The sequence below is a fragment of the Nothobranchius furzeri genome, chromosome 1 (genome assembly GCF_043380555.1).
Source record: "Nothobranchius furzeri strain GRZ-AD chromosome 1, NfurGRZ-RIMD1, whole genome shotgun sequence".
Lineage (NCBI taxonomy): Eukaryota > Metazoa > Chordata > Actinopteri > Cyprinodontiformes > Nothobranchiidae > Nothobranchius > Nothobranchius furzeri.
Genome location: NC_091741.1, coordinates 91,005,447 through 91,021,691, shown reverse-complemented (window position 1 = coordinate 91,021,691; position 16,245 = coordinate 91,005,447). Strand labels below are relative to the sequence as shown.

The 16,245-nt window shown below is 39.5% G+C and overlaps 2 protein-coding genes across 2 annotated transcripts; one reads left to right on the top strand and one right to left on the bottom strand.

The window, feature by feature from the left end:
• Window positions 1–3,852: 3,852 nt before the first annotated feature.
• LOC107377080 (neuronal acetylcholine receptor subunit non-alpha-2) lies at window positions 3,853–9,686 on the top strand. The gene is made up of 6 exons (XM_015946497.3): window positions 3,853–4,088; window positions 4,871–5,022; window positions 6,796–6,840; window positions 7,034–7,143; window positions 8,040–8,955; window positions 9,033–9,686. The coding sequence occupies exons 1-6, from the start codon at window positions 4,025–4,027 to the stop codon at window positions 9,204–9,206; spliced, it is 1,461 nt and encodes a 486-aa protein (XP_015801983.1). The 5' UTR covers window positions 3,853–4,024; the 3' UTR covers window positions 9,207–9,686.
• A 1,014-nt stretch (window positions 9,687–10,700) lies between these two features.
• On the bottom strand, window positions 10,701–15,918 carry LOC129162864 (uncharacterized protein C3orf85). Its single transcript, XM_054739115.2, has 5 exons — window positions 15,747–15,918; window positions 15,631–15,666; window positions 15,276–15,400; window positions 15,100–15,185; window positions 10,701–11,161 (listed from the first exon to the last, which is right to left on the bottom strand). The coding sequence occupies exons 2-5, from the start codon at window positions 15,662–15,664 to the stop codon at window positions 11,083–11,085; spliced, it is 324 nt and encodes a 107-aa protein (XP_054595090.2). The 5' UTR covers window positions 15,665–15,666; window positions 15,747–15,918; the 3' UTR covers window positions 10,701–11,082.
• Between the last annotated feature and the right edge of the window lie 327 nt (window positions 15,919–16,245).

Here is a 16,245-nt window from a genome sequence, read left to right as displayed (position 1 = left end):
AAAATGCTTTGCTTTTTTCTTACTATAGAGGTTGGTTTTATATCATTCATTTATTGTCAGATAATTTGACCAAATTCATTCTTTTTTTAGTTTGCTCATTTAATTTTTGGAAATAATTTATATAAATTTCCAAACAACTGAGCTGTAAAGACCTTTGAAAACTGCTAATTGGCTGAGATCCTTATCAGTAGTATTTTATATAAAGTGACAACAAAAACTATAGGCTATGTTGTTAAATATGTTTCTGTTTGAGACCTCTGGTTTTGTATTTTTTTATTTAGGTATAAAACTGTGTTTTGCTGCTTTTTGTTCTAACTCTTACTTAATGACTATTTTCTTTTAAATAAATATTCTAAGAATAACAGTGATTAAGATGAAGCCCTCAGGCCGGAGGAGACAGTCTTGTTTTATTTTATCGATGAAAGTTTTCAGCAGCAAGTCAAATTATGCAAGTTTTAATTATAAGCTTGACAACGGCTGAGAAAACAACAACAACAACAACCCCAAACTGAAGCGAGGGAGGAAAACACATTCACACAAACAAGCTCTAACATTTGATAAACACAAAGATGCAGAAAATGTATTCCTGACAGTCACACTGTCCTCCATATATTAACCACACACACACACACACACACACACACACACACACACACACACACACACACACACACACACACACACACACACACACACACACACACACACACACACACACACACACACACACACACACACATGCCTCCCACAGTCAGCTGGGAGAAGATCAGCAGGTTTCCAGCCTGCAAGGATTTATGTTTCCAAATGATTAGCGTCGAGGCAAATGGGACGGCAGCAGCTGCCTGCCCCACAGCTCCAAGTGGAGCAGAAAATGGGGATAATTTCATTGTGATAATCAGAGTCCTGTTATCCATGTCACATTTACCCATGGAGAAGAAGAAAAGAGGAGCACAGAGAGAATGGATGAGGAGAGACAGATTTGGTGTGCTAAATATACAGGAAGGATGGAGAAGAAAGATTAAAAATACAAATGTGAGCTTTATGCCTGATTAGAAGAAGAAGAAGAAGAAGAAAATATCATTTCTATAGCGCCTCTCAAGATAAAAATCACGAGGCGCTTCACAAAAAACAAAAAATGTAAAAATATAAAAAAACATTTAGAAAATGTTTAAAAATATATTTAGAATGGGCAAAAATAGACAATTGTGATTAAAAAAATGTTAAGAAAGAGAGAGATAATTGGAAATAGGGAAATTAGTGGATCCTGAGGAAGGTGGAATAGGTGGGGAGAGCAGAATAAAGAGAGAGTGGTGGAGAAGGTCCAGAGTCTGGGGGCCACAGCAACAAATGATCTGTCACCTTTCGTCTTTAGCCTGGTGCTGCACAACCAGTAGGCTTTGATCACTGGACCTCAGGGACCTGCTGGGGGTGTAGGGACTAAGAAGCCCACCAAGCATGCATTAGCTGCATAAAAGGAATGTTTGAGTGAGTTCTAGAGTCTGCATTATTAAAAAGACATGCACTCATCCTTTACCCAACTTCCTCAGTTGGTTCAATCAAAGATGTAGTTTCATACTGAAACATCACAGCTCTATAATACTGAATCGTTGCTGAACACACGTGTTTGTTAAACGTGTTTTTGCCCACAGCTAATATAGAAAGCATTCATCTCACCATCAGTGTGTTTGTTTGGAAAGAAGTCTATTTTTCTCACACATACTGTTCTCTCCACTTTTCTTTCTTTGTCTCGATGTGTGTGTGTGTGTGTGTGTGTGTGTGTGTGTGTGTGTGTGTGTGTGTGTGTGTGTGTGTGTGTGTGTGTGTGTGTGTGTGTGTGTGCGTGCGTGTGTGTGAGAGAGAGAATCAGACCTTCTGTTCACTTCTCAGTGTTTCTTTTTCTCTATGCTGAGGCTGCACAGTGTCACCTCAGTCTGAGGCTTTCCTCTCTTTCAGGGTTAGGGTTAACAGGTGACTCGTGATGTTACCTCTGAACATCTCGGCCTGCCTCTGCTTCAGCATTCTTGTTCTTCTGCAGCTGTATTTTGGCCCAGCTGAGGGAACTCCCAAGCCCTTTTAAGGTGATTTTCCTGAACTAGTGGTTTATATCTTACTTTTTTTAACCCTTAAATGACCTTAGTGCGTTTTTTTGTGCTCAAACGACAAAAATGTTAGAAAATTAAAGGGTTATATAAGGGTTAACAAAAGTATCTCTGAGTCTTTGTTGGTCAGGTCCTAAATCCCACCAGCACAGGTGCAGACCTAATTCAGGTTGTGAATATTACTTATTTCACCTTTAATATTTATAATTTTTTAAAAATGTATTTAAGATGATAGACGTGCGCTCAGTTTTCTTTAGATCATCTCAAACCGATTGCATACAATTGAGGATAATGCACATTTATCCATGTTGAGAAAAGATAAATGTGTTTTGTGGACTTGGAGAGCCCCCTGGGAGGACCTGTAGGGGGCATGCTGGGAGAATGGGGTACCAGGCCCTCTGATACGGGCTGTTAGGTCTCTGTATGACCAGGGAAAGATTGGTCCTCATTGCTGGCAGTAAGTCTGGATCATTCCCAGTGAGAGTTGGACTCTGCCAAGGCTGCTCTTTGGCACCAATTCTGTTCACAACCTTTATGGACAGGATTTCTAGGTGCAGTCAAGGTGTGGAGGGGATCCGTTTGGTGGAGGTGGAGGAGTTTCAGTACCTCTTAGTCTTGTTTACGAGTGAAGGAAAGATAGAGAGCCAGATCGATGAGCGGATTGGTGCTGTGTCTGCAGTGATGCGGACGTTGTACCGGCCTGTCATGTTAAAGCTGATTTTACAACCCTCATCTATGGTCACAAGCTTTGCGTAATGACCGAAAGAACGAGATTGTGGATACAAGCAGCTAAAATGAGTTTTCTCCGCAGTGTGGCTGGGCTCTCCCTTGGAGATCGGGTGAGAAGCTCGATCATCCAGGAGGGGCTTGGAGTAGACCCGCTGCTTCTCCACATCAAGAGGAACCAGTTGAGGTAGCTCGGACATCTGGTCAGGATTCCTCCAGGACGCCTCCCTGGTGAGGTTTTCTGGGCACGTCCAGCTGGGAGGAGACCTAAAGGAAGGATTATGTCTCACGGCTGGCCAGGAAATGACCAACCCTAACCCAAACACCAGATTGACAGCTGCTGGCACCCTAACCAATCATTTTATTGATATCATGTCTGTCACATACACAAAAAATTATGATAAATTAGTTTATTTGTGTTTTGTTTCTCTCCTGCTGAAAACAACAAAGTTGAATGGGTTGCAATCATGTTGCTTCAAAGACCTGCCCATTGATTAATCACTGGAGAAACACTCTGCATCACTAGAACATGGTTCAGAACTGTTATAAAATACTTTGTGGTATTCCTAACAACAAATCTGGGGGTAATCCAACATTTAGTACACCACCAGCAACCTTTTTAGTCCAGGGAGAGATTTTTTCTATCAAGACAACCAATTTTGATAGACTTTGTCTAACCTTTTTCCTTTTGGGGGACAATTTGGATCAAAACAAACAGTTGATTACAGAACATAATAATAATAATAATAATAATAATAATAATAATAATAATAATAATAATAATAATAATAATAATAATAATAATAGCATGTTTGAATGACATGGTGTTTTCTGGCACTTAGTCAAAATGCAGCATTTGTAACTGAATTTGATAAATTTCAAATATAAATAGACCTGAACAGACCCCTGATCAGTTTCAGCGCTCCGAATCAGAACGTTCGTTATCTGTGCTCGACCTGAGCATCCCTCCTCCTCCTCCCCCTCCCCCTCCTCTCCTTCCCCTCTACTCCGCTTCCTGTAACGCCTCGACAGGAGTCACACACACGGACACTGGCAGCATCAGCTCCTTTACAACAGGCTGCAGCCCGCTGGGAAGCGAACGGGGGAGAACACCGGTTCTCTGCAGTGTTGATGGTAACCTCGGACTCACCAGGGATTATCAGCAGCAGGAGAAGCGCTCCCTCTCAGATCAGAACACCATGAAGTTGATGGTTCTCCTCCTCCTCAAGATGGTGTGTCCGCTGACCCACGCTGCTTTCCTTGGTGAGAAAGTCTCATTCATGAATGTTTCTGATTGAAGAATGCTTATCCATGCTGTTTTTACATGGCAAGCTACCGTAGCGGGAAAACAGGCAACAAAATTGTTCTGTGTTTTAAAAAAGAACTACAGCATGGAATTAAGTCATGCTGTTCGGTGTAAATTTAGTTTAAACTTTATAAAAAGTGTTTGAAAATAAAACAAGTCCAGAACTTGCAGGTTGTGTTTATTTTTCAGTACGTTAGAGACGTCTACATCATAAACCAGATGAATAAAGAGAAATCTGGCAGCTTCTGTTAAATGCTGTTTATTCATCAGAGACAACAGGAGACAGATTTCATTCTTCTGTCCCTGAACAGACAGAACTGATGACACTTTAAACTTTTTACATGATAGATACATTGCACTTGCACATCAGTCAGACGATGCAAGAGATAAATCAGCCACAGGTGAAAAGAGCATGTGCCACTCACCTGATCCTGTCTGTCTGACATCACACTCTCTCCTGATGGGGTTCTGGTATCTGTTTCTGGGATCACTTAGGCTGAGTTCCCAGTTTCTGGACACAGTAATCCATGAACCCACCCTTTGTCAGAACCATACTTCCTTTTTGCAGACAGTTTGGATTACTTTTAGCCAGCGGGATACATTTTTACTCAAAAGCATTCAGGATGCATCAAACTGGCACACACCTGAATCTGTAACCATCTTTAGTTTTAAAGGCTGAGCAGGTGAAGATGAGTTATTATTACAAGCTGTTAACCCACACTCTTCCCTCCGTCTTCAGGTCCGGAAAAGTTTGTGTCCTTAGCAGAAATGGAGGATGCTCTCTTGAAGAACCTTTTCCAGGGCTATCAGCGCTGGGTCAGACCCATCCAGCGGGCCAACGACACCGTGAGAGTTCGCTTTGGACTAAAGATCTCTCAGCTGGTTGATGTGGTGAGAGGGCACAAACAAATACACACTCATCCAGTGTATATAAGTGCCATACACTCGCCTAATACACGCGAGAGAGTTCATGTACAACCCCCCTACGCTCTCAAAAAAAGTATAATAATCAGAGATCAAATCAAGTGGCCTAAGAGGTATGGGACTGAAACTAAATACACAATTACAACAAGTGACAACGCTCCTATAGTGGATATGAAATCATTTCTGTGAATTTATTTTTAAAATATCCAAGACCTCAAATCTATGCTTTTTTTTTTGTCCGTAACATTGAACCCTTTGTGGTTGACCCGGTTTCAAAGGTTGGCTTTGTGGGATGCAGTGACATCTTGTGGTTTTAGGTTGAAACTGCAACTTTCCCACAATATTAAAAACTGCATCAAAATGTTAAACCCTTCATTTAGAGAATGTGTTTGGCTTCATTCTTCTGTGCTGCTCTGGTGATGTGAGTGCAGCCTGATGGGGTGAGGGGGAGGACGCGGAGGGGGATCAAATAAAATTACGGTTTTTCGTTTTCAGCGATGTCCATCGAGGAAATACACACTATTGTGAATACTTTTTCATTTCTGCGCATGAAATGTCCTAAAAGTTACACAAAGGATTTGGTGAATAATAAAAAATCTTGCAGATTTATTTCTTGATTAAATTCAGGACATTTACCATTTACTCAACTAAGTGAAATAAACAGGTGAGTTTAAATGGAGAAAACATTAAAGCTGTTCATGTTTGTGGCTGTGAAGCCAAACTGACAGCTACACAATAAGGAGCTTTCTGTCGTTTTGAAATACATTTTATCTGCAGCTACAGCCTTTCTTTGGAGTGTTCTTTTAATAATTCAGAAGCTGTCTGTGACCGGGTTCAGATGGTTTAGGTGTTCAGGAGCAGAAAACGGAGACTCCTAATGGAAGAAGCTCTCTTCTTGGTCTGAAATATTCATCTCTGGCAGTTAGGATTGAACTTGACATTCCTCTCCTGGAGACCAGGAAAAATGAATAAAACAAGGCTTCTTCATTTTTGGACCCATGAAAAGGGATAAAAGAGGAACGAGAGCTAAGGGTAAACATGGCGGCTTGGCTTGTCCGTTTGTCCCCCGAGTCGCTCTGGGCTGCTGCATGGCTCGGTATTAGATTATGGTCCACATCTGGCCCATGTAATCACCAAACCATCCAACTCCCTCTGACAGCTGAGGCTCAGGATAGAGAAACTGCTGCAGCCTCAGTTACACCTCTCTAAACCAATTCGTTAATCTGTCAAAGTCTTTTTAAACCTGTTTCCAGTGATGTGGATACAAGCACAAACATAGCTGCTCTACACCTTTCATTTTTATTCTGTTAACTGTCTGATGAATGTAACGTTTCAGTTTAGTCCGCTCACAGCTCCAGGGAGAACATCAGCACATGGAGCGGAACTGTGTTTTATTATGAAGAAGAAAACAAGCTGTAATTGTTCATCTGTGAGTCTTGTCTGCTCATCAAACCAAATAGTAAATACTGGTGCAGTTGTTGAATTAAATGTTGAATTAAATGCTCACATATTACATTAGGAAGCTGGTAAAAATGTGAAATATTTGTTCAAAATGTTCCGCAAACATTTTTATTAAATGTCAACAATAATGTAGTTTAACATCAAATTACCCCTTAAAGTCTCATTAGTAGCAATTTTGTCTAGAGTGACCTGTGTAGAAGTTTGATGTTACCAATATGTTCATTAATCTAAATAATGGTATATATTTTTTTCTGTTTCCTGTTTTCTTTTTCTTTTTAGGATGAGAAAAACCAGCTGATGACAACAAATGTTTGGCTGACTCAGGTAAGACTCAAAATATTAACTTGTCACTGGCTGAAATCTTCCCAGAGATCATTAGTGTTTGGTTTAGAAAAAATCACATTTCATTTATAGACCTTAAACATGTGGTTATACTTCTTCAAACGTAGACAAAATATTTAATGTTTTGTAGTTTTTAGGAATATTGATGACGGCATTTCCCATCTGTTTTGACCAGGAGTGGATTGATTACAAGCTACGATGGAATCCAGATAAATATGGTGGGATCACCTCCATCAGAGTTCCTTCAGAGAACATCTGGCTCCCAGACATCGTCCTATATGAGAAGTTAGAACATAATCACTGAACTTCACTTTCTAAGGATGTTTGGAAGAAAAAAAAACAAGAATCGTTCCTGTTCATAGTCTAATAGAACATTTTATTCATAAACAGCAAATTTTTATATTTTTAGACTAGAAGGGAAAATTTCTTAAGTTTGAAACTCATCTGGTATGCTTTTTCAAATCTGTTCGAGAAAGTGAAAAATCATGTTTAGTTTTGCAGTTAATTCACTTGGATATAAGTTCCTTTCTGTCTTGTCGACTTCAAAATTGATTCACCTGTTTGTCGGTCTTGTTGTCTGAGCTCACTAACTTCAGTTCTCGAGGGCTACTAACCTGCATTTTTTTTCTTGCTGCAGCTCACCTGAATGGAATGACATTGCTGAGTTCTGGTGATACCTGTTACTCATTTATTCAAACCAGATGTGTTGGAGCAAAAATACCGCTCACATTTGCAGGATGGAATCCCTCGAGGACTTGAGTTTTTGGTGGACCATGATGTACAAAGTGCATACAACACTGACCACTAGGGGGTGCTATAATCTCTGCCTTTTTACTCCAAGATGGTGCAAAAAAAGTGGTACAAAACAAAGTGAGTGAGGTTGAGGGACTTATGAGCCTGGACGCAATATTTCATTTCATCAGGTCATCAGACCCTATTAATCACATACAATCAGGTATGCTGTTACCTTGGCAACAGGAACCTGATTGTTGACTTACTACAGTGACCTTCAGATTGCTTGTGAGGTCTACTGGCGGTTGGAAGGGACACAAGACAGGAGGGGGATGCACCAGGAGCTCTAATTCCCATCATCATCTTAGCTGTGCCACCAGAGATATGTGGAGTATGTGTTATTTAACCACTGATGAGACCGTTTCTTGTTTTTGACTCCATCTCCTCAGTGCTGATGGGCGGTTTGAAGGCTCCCTGATGACTAAAGCCATTGTGAAGTACAACGGCGCCATCACCTGGACACCCCCAGCCAGTTACAAATCTGCCTGCACCATGGATGTCACCTTTTTTCCCTTCGACCGCCAGAACTGCTCTATGAAGTTTGGATCTTGGACTTATGATGGGAACATGGTGGACCTGGTTCTCATGGACAACCACGTTGACCGGAAAGACTTCTTCGATAATGGGGAGTGGGAGATACTCAGTGCAACTGGTGTCAAAGGAAACCGGAAGGATGGCCTGTATTCCTACCCTTTTATCACCTACTCCTTCATCCTGAAGAGATTGCCATTGTTCTACACACTCTTCCTCATCATCCCCTGTCTGGGTTTGTCGTTCCTGACTGTCCTGGTCTTCTACCTCCCATCAGATGAAGGAGAGAAGCTGTCCCTATCCACGTCTGTCCTGGTGTCTCTAACTGTGTTTCTTTTGGTCATCGAGGAAATTATTCCCTCCTCCTCCAAGGTGATCCCTCTCATTGGAGAATACCTGCTCTTCATCATGATCTTTGTCACCCTCTCCATCATCGTCACTGTCTTTGTCATCAACGTGCACCACAGATCTTCAGCCACTTACCACCCTATGTCTCCGTGGGTTCGAAACCTATTTCTTCAGAAACTTCCCAGAATGCTTTGCATGCGTGGACACACCGACCGGTACCACTATCCAGAGCTAGCTCCAGAAAGTCCTGAGCTGAAGCCTCGTTCTGGAGGTCGAAGGGGGGGCCAGAGGGCAACCAGCTGTGCTTATGGACAGATAGCTTCTGAGGGGAAGGAGGAAGAAGCTTGGGCCACCATGCTGGAGAAAGCCATCTACTCAGTACGCTACATCAGCAGACACATCCGGAAAGAACACTTCATTCGAGAGGTGTGTGTTTTTTAAAGGTGTTTTGATGTTTATAAGTTTTCCTCTCATTAGATGTCCTGCTTGTCTGCTTCCTTCAGGTGGTCCAGGACTGGAAGTTTGTGGCCCAGGTATTAGACCGGATCTTCCTGTGGGCTTTTCTTACTGTTTCCATTCTGGGCACCGTCCTTATCTTCACTCCAGCCCTGCAGATGTTCATGAAAGTCCCTCCTCCAACTCCAACCGAGGAAGCACCTTCACACCAGTTACAATAACTTAGGTTCTCTTTGTAGGTTAAAGCTTCTTTCCAGAAGATTTCTCTTATCCGATGACACCATCTAATGGCTGACAAGCAGTTTGTTTAAGATGGCGACCACATTTCTGTTTATAAATGTGCTTCTGTAGCCGACAAACTGAGCTAAAACACGTTGTTTTACGAGTATTATTCTCATGTCATACTGTATTCTCATATATTTATATTTTAGAGACTTACTTGTCTGTGAAAAGTTCATCAACTCTGCATCAGCCGAGGTTATCCTTACATTTGAAGCAAGGAAGCGGTAGTCTAACGCTATTGGTTAGTTCTGGTCGACGCTCAGTTTCCTATTGCACAGAGCTCTGCGGGGCAGAGGGCGTGGTTAGCAAAAAAACAAAAAACAAAGACGTATTGCTTACATTTTATCACAGTACATGATGAGACAATCACTTTTACGGATTTAAGAAAAATCCTACATCATTTCTGAAAGGGGAAAACTCTGGAAAGAAGCTTTAATAAAACAGCCACTTCGGTATCTCTGATCAGGGCCTAAAGGAAATAAAGAAAATGCTACAACTCAGAAAGAAGAAATCACTAAAAGGTATTTTTTGTATGATGCACTATGTAACCAGCATGAGCAAAAACTACAATTTACAATGATTAAAATATGCATATTTTTGTAGCTAAATAAGATTATATGAGTTAAGGTCAATCAGATTTAAAATGACATTCAGGACAGCTCATCCTTTCCTTTAAAGTTCATAACAACTCAGTATAGATTATGTAAAAATATTAATACACAAAAAGCATTTTGATTAAACAGATTTATCAAGTAACTCACTTCCTGATTGGTATTTATCTTGTTTCATGAACTGGATTTCCTGTCAGCTGCAGCTTAATGCTGCTATGATATTCTGACTCTTACATTTAATCAAATAAACGCTCACTTTCACCACAAACGTGTGTGTAAAACACTAGAAGATGTTATATATTGAATGAATGAGGTTTTGTAACCCATCAGATCTGACTTATCTGATTTTCTTTATTGTTTTTATTGTTCAGCACCGTTTTGTTGTGTCACAATGTCTCTGAGGGCAAAGATGTTTGATTATTTTTTCACTATGTATAGAGAAATTTATGAAAACTTTAGGACAAATTGCTCCCAAAGGTGCAGTTTTGAACTGTTTAGTACTTTATTACATTAATAAAGTTGAGTTTAAAGAATAAAGGTTTAGCTGTTGATAATGCCAGTTTTAAAGTCCCTTTGTTTGGTAGTTATAAATCGCCTCAATCAGGCAGACACATTGCAATAAAGCATCTTACAGTTTTTTACTCATTAATAAGAAAATAAAAGTACTAGTGAGGAAAATTGAAAAGAATCTGCATCACATCACAATACCCTTTGGTTCAGCTTAAAAGGATGTTTAATCCTCCACAAGCAAATATTACTGGACCTAGGAAAATGCACGTAAAATGTTAAACAAGGTTCTTAAATATAACAAGGACCTTCAAGAATGGTTCCAGAATGTATTTATTATAATAACGAAAAGAATTATTGTCATTCTAAGTTAGGAAAAAAGTTATTTAGAAAAGGAATTTTATTTATTTAATAAAATGTGACAAAATATTTTCTTTGACACACCTTACATAATGGACAGGTATTTTGTTGGTGAAGCTGCAGCCTCACTTAAACATTGTAAAACGTGTTTATTGGGAGTTTTCTAAAAGGTGCATAAAGGAGACAAGAAATTAAATGCAAAGTTACAAGTATCACCAGCATGTAAAGGGAGGTAAATTTTACAAACTACAGGAAGATACATGTTTTTTATTATTATTAGCAAGCTCTTGTCTAAGTTCACATCATGAGGTCATTTATCTTGACTCTCCCCTCTCGTCTACCTGTGTTGACGAGTCTGGCTGTCCAGGTGCTCTTGCATGTTGCGCAGCATCTCCATATATATCCTGTAGTTTTCACTGCAAGAGACAATAATACATATTTTTAAAAATCATTTTATACTTTTTATATCAAAATCAACTTTAATGAAGTCCGCAGAGGAACATTTAGCCTTATTATCATGATACTTTAATGGATGCCTTGAAAAGCAATGGAGAAAAATATTTTTTCTTGTGGCATTTTCCAAAATTAATTAATTTATTTATTTATCTCGGCTCAGAGAGGCAAATGGAAAAAAATTATGTTTTCTTGTGGCAAAGAAAACGTTTGTGCTTCCTAGCTTATTTCCAAGTTTTTTTTCTCAAACGCAAAAGAAAAAATATGTTTTTTTGCTTGTAAATTTTCAACAGTACATAGTTTTGCAAAACCGTTTCTGTCCACTAGTGTGTGTTACAGTGAAAAGCAGTTAAGAAATGAAGAAGCTGTTCATTTTATCATAACTTGGATCTAAAAGACGTTTTGAGATGTTTTTAGGTAAGAAAGTAGACATTAAATATTCATTAATGAAGTCACACAGTTAGAAATGAGCCTAATTTTTAATTCTGGGGTGGTTTCAGAGATTCAAAAGCCGTTTACAATTGTTTAAAATCAGACCACAGGAGTCAGAACTCGGCCAGTCTACAGAGAACAGCCCAAACTCTGTAGGGCATAATGCCATTTATTCTTTTGCCTTTAAGGGTTGAGTGAGTGAGAAAAATAGAAAAAAAACTTAGAAAATTGCTAGAAGAGAAAAACATGTTTTCTTGCGTTCCAGGACTGAGAAAAACTTAGAAAATGGTACGAGAAAAAATACTTTTTTCATTGCTTCCCAGGGCTGAGCACACACACACACACACACGCACACACACACACACACACACACACACACACACACACACACACACACACACACACACACACACACACACACACATGTTTTCTTTGCTTTACAGAGCTGGGCAAAAGAAATTAATAAACAAATAAATTAGAAAAGTTTTAGGACACAAATTAAAAAATTCTTTAACTTCCAGGGCTGAACAATAAAAAAAATCTGTTTGCTTCCACTGTGCAGAAATTTGTAAGTTGCCACAGCTCAGGGCAGACAGCAGCGGAGTACAAACATGGCCAAAAATACTAATAAGACAAGGCACTATATACAAAAGTAGTTCTTATGTAGGCATACACACAGAGACAGAAAGAGACTGCACAAGCAAGTTAAAAAAGTTAGCTTGGTTCAGGGTTGCCAACTGGAGATGTGTGAATATGATGACCTCCATCTTGGAAAACCCCATCCACCCACTGCATTCCACTGTGGAGACCATGGACAGCTCCTTCAGACTGAGACATCCCAGATGTAAACAGAACCCTGCCATAGGTCCCCTCTGCTGTAAGAGTGTATTACTCCTCAGTTTAACTGGTACTGGCATTATCCTGTTACACAATAGCATGAATGCAATACTCATTATGTGTTCAACACTTGTGCAATATCGTATGCACATTAGTATGTATGTGTCCTTTATGCTGCATGGTTCTGAAAACACAGCTATTCTTTTTATTCATTGTTTTTAGTGGTTGACGTTACAATAACAGATTACCACCTTTGTTTGTTTACTTGTAATCTTGCTATTTTTCTTTTTCCTCTTCTCTAAGTGTATGTGCTGCTGTAGCAAGTGAATTTCTCCAGTGTGTGATCTATTCTATTCTATTCTATTCTATTCTATTCTATTCTATTCTATTCTACACTACACAATAGGCATTATTGTAGCGATAAATATATATTTATATCTATATTTCAAATGTGGCCTAGATTTAGCTTGTTTATAATCTTATATTAATTTATGTGGGCACCACCAGTTTTCAGAACTGGACCATTGGATTTAATATCTATATCTTTGCAATGTAATCAGTCTCAGAGTTAACACCACAAATTAATCTAAAGGATAAATTCTTGACATAATGCGCCGATTATTCTTGAGAATTGTTAGACAATGATCAGGTGTTATTTACGTTTTGTGAGTTTATTACAAACATCAGTTAAGGCATGGACAGAAAGTACCAAACACAGCTTATTGTTTCATGCATGGAATTAAGACAATTGTTAACCCAAAGCTTTATGGCAGTGATATGAAATACTGATCTGTAATAAAGTGGAAATTGGGTGACACCAAGATCATAGGAAAATGGGGAATAATTTCTAAAGGGAGCAAAGTGAGAGTGTAAGGTGTGTGTGTGTGTGTGTGTGTGTGTGTGTGTGTGTGTGTGTGTGTGTGTGTGTGTGTGTAGGAATGCAAGAGGGTGTGTGTGTTCAGGTGGTTGAGTGGATGCAACGAGAGTTGGCGTGTGTGTGTGCGTGGTAGCAGAGAAAAGAGGATAAATCTTCAGAGCTAAACGTGAATTTTGGATCAAAATAAAACCCACCATAAAGGAAATGTAATAATCTGAATTCACGAATCGGCTTATAGCAGAAAAGATCAGCCAGTTGGAAATGTTTTCACAGACCTGCTTTCCGTCGCCGGAAGGGTAGCCAGCGGTTGCAACAGCCTGGGGTCTTGGCTCATGCCGAGACCTTTTTGGATTAAATGGTGCTGGCTCTCTGGTCGGTCAACGTCGGTCATGGAAGGGAGTAAGTGGCCCTCCTCGATCGTGGCTTGACCTTTTGGTTCCTCCAGCTGCACCAAACGTGGAATTCAAATCGCGAGTCCGAATTATCCAAATGAGATCGAATCAGAGAAACTGTTCCAAATTGGGTTTAACTCTTAATGCGATGACTTGACCGGACTTCGGGTTTCACGTAGAGAGTCAAAACAAAACAAAACGGAACTCTGAGTTTACTCTAACTTTTGAGAGCAACTTTAATGAGCGTCGATTATCTTTTGCTGGGCCCAGATGGAAAAGCCAGCAGAGGTTCGCTTAACATATCTTTCTTTTTTGTTCTGCTACCATGAAGTCTGAACTTCTGGTTTTATAAACTTTCTTTTTTGTCACACCCACATGTATTTCACTCCTTACCCACGTGATGGCACTGTGGCTCTTTCACATAACCTCTGCCTTTCCAACAATGACAGATTTATGATTACAATTTTCCAAAGTTGTTCCAGATGCGGGTCAAAGTATTACTTTAAACAGAGAAGAACTAAATTTATGTCTTAAAACTAGACAGTTTTACCATTAGCATGAATTTTAACTGGAGAAACATACATTGACAGAAGGTTTAACATAAAAGAAAACACAAAACAAACAGTTTAGGTTTGTGACTGATAAGATTTTAAACTTAGAGCACCTTGAAGGGTAAACAACCTAAAGACCTTCTTTGATTGTAGATAAACAGGAATGCAAGGTTTATAAAGACTCAAGTGATGAAGCTCCCAGGAGGACATTAAGGGAAGCTTTACGATTTCCCCATCTTGAGAAAAGGGTCAGTTTGAGAGTTGATGTAAAACAGGCTGGTTTCTGATATTTCTTGCGCCTCCTGATTGGCGCAGAAGGGGGGCCAGTCAGATTGGTGCAATTTACGATCCTGGGAGAGAGTCGTAGAGGGCAACCAGAATGCTGAAACTGTAGGTCAGTCTCAAATTCCCCTTTTTGTTTTTCTTCTGATAAATGTGAGAGGAAAAACTTTGTGAAAATAGTTATGTTCTTCTTTGTATGAATCCAAACAAAGTTAATCTGAGGATATAAAATGTGGATTTCCACTACATTATAGATAGGGATTGTGAAACAACATGGAAGTCATATTGCATGAACTTGTAAGGACACAAACACGCATATAATAGGTGTATTATGTATAGAGTTGTGATAATACAGTTAAAGAGGCTTGGTGGCTTATGACATCATGTGTCATAAAGCCTAACTGCTGCTGGAATGAATGATCTGCGGTAGCGCTAGGGAACTTTATGCATCACTTAGGATTTGTGCTGGAGGACTTTAGTTCTGAAGACATACATTTTTAGCCTCAGTAGATCAGATTTCTGTCACTCACTCAGCCACGGAGCGGTCAAACATCAGGTTACCCATGTCCATGTAGTACTGAGCACCTGATCGAAGAGCTGTCCACTGTTCATTAGCCTGGAAATAACATGCATCGTTACTATTTTCCATCTGAAAAGGTTATACTTGCATTTTATTTATTTGTTTATGAACACAACAGCATGCTACCTGTTCCTGAAGGGTAAATCCCCACTGGTTCTGAGGGCTGTGTGGATCCCAGTATCCTGCCTGTCTCTTCAACCTGATGAATCTTTTTGCTGCTTCTTCTTTCACAAAAGGGGCAGAAAACACCCCTGAAAACAAAAATCAGATGTCAACATCACAAAGGAACAAAGAAAAGTATACAGTCATAGTGCAAACGTCATTTATTACAATATATAACGTTTGTTTGTATAAACCAAATAAACCAAGAACTTTAGAAATGTCTTTTGAAAACTGTTTCTATGATAAATATCTCCATACTCAGCTCTGTTTTTAAAATATGTCCAATTATTTCAACTTAGTGAAGAAAAAAGTTCCTTACCACTTAAAATTGCCAACAGTATCAGAAACTTCATCTCTGTCAAATGGGAAGAACAGAATTAGTCAATAGAAGGAGTGAAACCCTGGGAAGTTTCATTAAGAATCGGTGATACTAACCTGTATGTTTCTTCAGAGCTTAGAATGTCTCGTCTGAGTGTGAAAGTGAACAGCAGTTGCTTTCACAGATTTTTACCAGAGAGGAATAAATGGACTCAAGCATCAGGCAGAAGTCAAAGAGAGCATTTATAAGATGCCAAAATCTGACAGACCAACCAGACTGAAAAAAATAAAACAGTCACTGTGGCACGTCATAAGTAACGGGCAACAGAAAAGATATGCTGTCCTCACTGTGTGTGTGTGTGTGTGTGTGTGTGTGTGTGTGTGTGTGTGTGTGTGTGTGTGTGTGTGTGTGTGTGTGTGTGCGCGCGCGCATGTGTGTGGGTGTGTTTATTTGTGTGTGTGGGTTAAGCTGCACATCAGTGAAAGTTGTAGTAAGGTGACGATTATAGATTTAAGGAAAAACTGCAAAAAAATAAAATACAAAAATAAAATGTGTTCAACAATCCAACGTGAATTTTGTTTAGATAAATGACTCAGACTGTTGCCGTCATCGTGT

Bases quoted from the DNA above. Each gene is read 5' to 3' on its own strand.
- LOC107377080 (XM_015946497.3), top strand. From the start codon at position 4,025: ATGAAGTTGATGGTTCTCCTCCTCCTCAAGATGGTGTGTCCGCTGACC. The intron at 5,023-6,795 runs GTGAGAGGGCAC...TTTTCTTTTTAG, and splicing joins TCTCTCAGCTGGTTGATGTG to GATGAGAAAAACCAGCTGAT. The intron at 6,841-7,033 runs GTAAGACTCAAA...TGTTTTGACCAG, and splicing joins CAAATGTTTGGCTGACTCAG to GAGTGGATTGATTACAAGCT.
- LOC129162864 (XM_054739115.2), bottom strand. From the start codon at position 15,664: ATGAAGTTTCTGATACTGTTGGCAATTTTAAGTG. The intron at 15,401-15,630 runs GTAAGGAACTTT...TTTTGTTTTCAG, and splicing joins ACTGTTGGCAATTTTAAGTG to GGGTGTTTTCTGCCCCTTTT. The intron at 11,162-15,099 runs GTGAGTGACAGA...TGTCTCTTGCAG, and splicing joins TTTGACCGCTCCGTGGCTGA to TGAAAACTACAGGATATATA.